The 4,327-nt window shown below is 40.3% G+C and overlaps 1 protein-coding gene across 1 annotated transcript; it reads right to left on the minus strand.

Annotated features, from left to right (window-relative positions):
* Positions 1-3,423: 3,423 nt before the first annotated feature.
* On the minus strand, positions 3,424-4,059 carry LOC138884151 (uncharacterized). The gene is made up of 2 exons (XM_070165081.1): positions 3,910-4,059; positions 3,424-3,810 (listed from the first exon to the last, which is right to left on the minus strand). The coding sequence occupies exons 1-2, from the start codon at positions 4,057-4,059 to the stop codon at positions 3,424-3,426; spliced, it is 537 nt and encodes a 178-aa protein (XP_070021182.1).
* Positions 4,060-4,327: the final 268 nt, after the last annotated feature.

The following is a 4,327-nucleotide window of genomic DNA, read 5'->3' on the forward strand; positions in this document are numbered from 1 at the left end:
TAAACATTTTTACAAAAAATCAGCAAGCAAACAGGCTTGCTACAGAACAAACAGGTCCAACATCACTTAACAATAAAATTCACACAGGGGTAGTGGGAATTGGGGACATACAGAACACATCAATGTCATAGTGAAGCATATAACAACATGAGAACATAAGCTTTTCTAGAGTTTTATAGGATTAAGGAATTAGTCATACAACTTGGAGGTAGAGACATAGAGCATGGATCACAGAACAACCATGTGGAAACATACTACACTGGACAAATTAAACATAGAAATAGAGTTACTTAGAGATATTAGTCAACTTAGCAAAACAGATTAAACCAAAGTCTAAGTAAACAGATTGATCAAAACGTTCTGACATACATAGGACAACTCAGGTTGAGACATGCTAGATAAAGCAATAGGCAGATCCTTAGACATACTAATTACAAGTTAAACAGGACAGAATTCATACATGCTAGTGATTAAGTAGTGTAGTTTAGATATGCTAGGTGAAACAATGATTTAGACATGCTGGTTACACGTTGAATAGCCAAATAGCAAGCAGGAACAAGACTGGAAATCAATGAACTAAAGCAGTAACAGAACACATTGGGTTTTGGACTTGAAATTGAATTAGGACATACTAGTTAAGGAGAGCAAACACAGAGTATAGAGTAGGTGTAGTGCAATAATTAGCCTTGGCTTACAACCGACTAGTTCAGTAAAAGTAGCAAGTAACAAGGAAGAGCAGAGAGCTTTTAAGTGTAAGAGAGAGTTATTGAACTAATGTCTGTGTTGACTGTTAATGAGAGAGCCTATATATAGTAGGTAGAAACTAGGTAAAATAAGGCAAGAATCACAATTGTATAGTAATTATGGAACTCAGAACCAATTAGAGCAAAATCAGTACAAGTACTCCCTTAATTTAAGGGAATCAGTTCAAACGGTAAGAACAAGTAACAAATAAGGAAAGAAATCAATGTGTAGACAAGGAAATAATTCAAACATAGTAGGCATAGAGTAAACAATTAGGGCTAGGTTCAGAAAAACTCTAATTAAGGAGATAGTCTGTAATTGGGTATCAACAGCCGCCCCTCTTTATCCGGGAAAGATGAAAGAGTTTTCGGATAAAGAAATGATGACCAATTTTGTCCGGACAGGATGTTTTGAAAGATAGAGGCTGGACTCCAGTCTTCGAGTTGCCTACATATCCCTGGTTTTATAGGAATCAGGTCGTGTGTAGTTCTGGATCCATCGACAGAATATGCCAATGAAATTATTGCAAGAACGGATACGCGATGCGAAAGCAGATATGGTGAGCAGTTAAGGTTCGAGATAGTTGAAGAAACTGGAGTGAGATGACTCCTGCCAGGATAGCGGTTTCTTACTAGTTACCTGCAGATAAAATATGTTACAAACATATATTTGCGAAAATTTAAACATGATGCAGATTCCCTTTGGACCATGAATGTTGTCTTTGGACAATTAAAGATGACGTCTTTGGACCATGATGTGATGGGCCTTGAATTGTTTAGTGAGGGATTCGCAGGCCGTGAAATGATGTTCTCAGGCCATGAAAATGGTGCCTCCGAACCATGACGCCTTTAAATAATGATATGTAAATTTGAGAGATCCTCATGCCATGGCATGGTGTCTTCCAGCTATGAGGATGATGCCTTTAGACTATGACGCCTCCGGATAGATTGGCGATATTTCAGCCTATGATATGCAATAATATGATGTTAACAAGACAAGGCTTAGTCTTGTGAAATAGAGGGTAGAGCTTAGCCCAATTGAAAATAAATGGATAGTAAAATAGAGCAATATTTGTGCAAAAAGGGACAGTGCTTAGTCCCATGCAAATATGGAGGCAAGGATTAGCCTCATGCATATATGGAGGCAAGGGGTTAGCCTCATGCAATTAGGGAGGCAAGGATTAGCCTCATGCAGTTATGGAGGCATGGATTAACCTCATGCAAGTAGGGAGGCAAGGATTAGCTTCATGCAGCTATGGAGGCAAGGATTAACCTCATGCAAGTAGGGAGACAAGGATTAGCCTCATGCAGATATGGAGGCAAGGATTAGCCTCATGCAAATATGAAGGCAGGGATTAGCCTCATGCAGGTATGGAGGCAATGATTAGCCTCATGCAGGTATGAAGGCAATGATTAGTCTTATGCAAGTATGGAGGCAAGGATTAGCCTCATGCAGGTATAGAGGCAAGGATTAGCCTTATGCAAGTAGTGAGGCAAGGATTAGCCTCATGCAAATATGGAGGCAAGGATTAGCCTCATACAGGTATGGAGGCAAGGATTAGCCTCATGCATGCAAGAATTAGCCTCATGCAGGTATGAAGGCAAGGATTAGCCTCATGCTGGTATGGAGGCAAGGATTAGCCTCATGCAAGTATGGAGGCAAGGATAAGCCTCATGCAGGTATGAAGACAAGGATTAACCTCATGCAAATGGGGAGGCAAGGATTAGCCTCATGCAGAAAGCAAGTAGTAAGTAAAAGTAGCATATGTCTTAGTTGGAGATGTATATTTGGTGTCTGATGGCCTGATTGATAGTGATCTTGCTGCGTGCATATATTTGCGGATGTTATCATCATGTTAGATGTGCCTGCGGTCAAAGAAAAATTTTAAATTCTGTGAGGGGGAGGTTGGTTCATGCTTTATTTGTCGGCCTTCGCTTTGCTCCGTTCTGAAAGCCTTTCGAGTTCCCCTAGGTGACACCTGACTGTTACAGAAATAGAGTTTTCAACAAATATGAAATTATTGATAAAAAAATAGAGTTATTTATAAATGTGTTGATACATTAGGTAATTTTTAGATGAACCAATGACCGTAACACATCTCAAAGGCATTGCAGCTCTCTTATGTTGGAATTTTGAGGGTCCTCCTCAAAATTCTGTCCCAGTTTGGTAGATGATCTTTGACTGTTTGCAGATAATAGGCCTTGCTGAATCTTCTTCAAAAATTTGAGAATCCTTATCAAAATTCTTCCCTAGTTTCTTAATGGAATTTCTGGCATTCGATGGCGTTGGCTGGACTTGCTCCGGAATTTTGAGGGTCCTCCTCAAAATTCTGCCCCTGTTTATGAACTTCGGGGAAACTAAAATTTTATTATGATATGACTGAACCCATAAGGTTGCCTATGTATCCCCTCTTAAATGGGAATCAGGTCACGCGTAGTTCAATTATATCAGAGGTGAAAATGTAAATACTTTAAGCATAGTATCTTTTGACTGCGTCTAAATTGATTGGTTTTGGCTAGATTTCTCTATCCATTTCTGCGAGTATGAGTGCTCCTCCTGTCAGTACCATGTGAACCATGTACGGACCTTGCCAGTTGGGAGAGAATTTCCCTTTGGCTTCATCTTGATGTGGGAAGATTTTCTTCAATACCAACTGCCATGGTGTGAACTGTCTAGGTTTTACCCTTTTGTTGAAAACTCTAGACATTCTATTCTGATAAAGTTGGCCGTGCACACTGCTTTCATCCTATTTCCATCGATGAGGGCCAATTGTTCATAGCGATTCCTTATCCACTCTGCATCGCTGAGTTCAGCTTCCTGTATGACTCTCAAAGAAGGAATCTCTACTTCGGCTGAGATGACAACCTCAGTACCATAAACCAACATGTATGGAGTTGCCCCAGTTGATGTGCGAACCCTGGTGAGGTATCCCAATAAAGCAAAAGGTAACTTCTCATGCCATTGTTTGTGGTTCTCTACCATTTTCCTTAGTATCTTCTTGATGTTTTTGTTGGAAGCTTCTACGACTCCATTCATCTGCAGTCTATAGGCTGTGAAATTCTTGTGCTTGATTTTGAAAGTTTCACACATAACTTTCATCAAATCACTGTTGAAGTTGGCGGCATTATCAGTAACAATGGACTAGGGGACTCCGAATCGGCAAACAATTCGATCCTTGACAAAATCTACGGCGACTTTCTTGGTTACAGTTTTGTAAGACGCAGCCTCTACCCATTTTGTGAAGTAATCAATGGCTACCAGAATAAACATGTGTCCGTTTAAAGTGGTGGGCTCAATCAGACCAATAACATCCATTCCCTAGGCGGCGAATTGCCAATGTGAGCTTGTTGCATTGAGCTCGTTTGGCTGCACTTTTATCATATCGGCATGCACCTGGCATTGGATGTAATCTGTTTTCATGGTCATCCAAAAGTAACCGTCCCTAAGTGTCTTCTTAGCCAAGATGAAACCATTCATGTGCGGGCCATAAGTCCCGTCATGTACATACTCAAGTAGCTTAGAAGCTTCCTTTGCGTCGACACATCTTAGTAAACCCAAATCAGGAGTTCTTCTATATAAGTTC

This window comes from Nicotiana sylvestris, chromosome 2, assembly GCF_000393655.2.
Source record: "Nicotiana sylvestris chromosome 2, ASM39365v2, whole genome shotgun sequence".
NCBI lineage: Eukaryota > Viridiplantae > Streptophyta > Magnoliopsida > Solanales > Solanaceae > Nicotiana > Nicotiana sylvestris.

Bases quoted from the DNA above. Each gene is read 5' to 3' on its own strand.
- LOC138884151 (XM_070165081.1), bottom strand. From the start codon at position 4,059: ATGGATGTTATTGGTCTGATTGAGCCCACCACTTTAAACGGACACATG. The intron at 3,811-3,909 runs GTTTGCCGATTC...TTCAAAATCAAG, and splicing joins ATTTTGTCAAGGATCGAATT to CACAAGAATTTCACAGCCTA.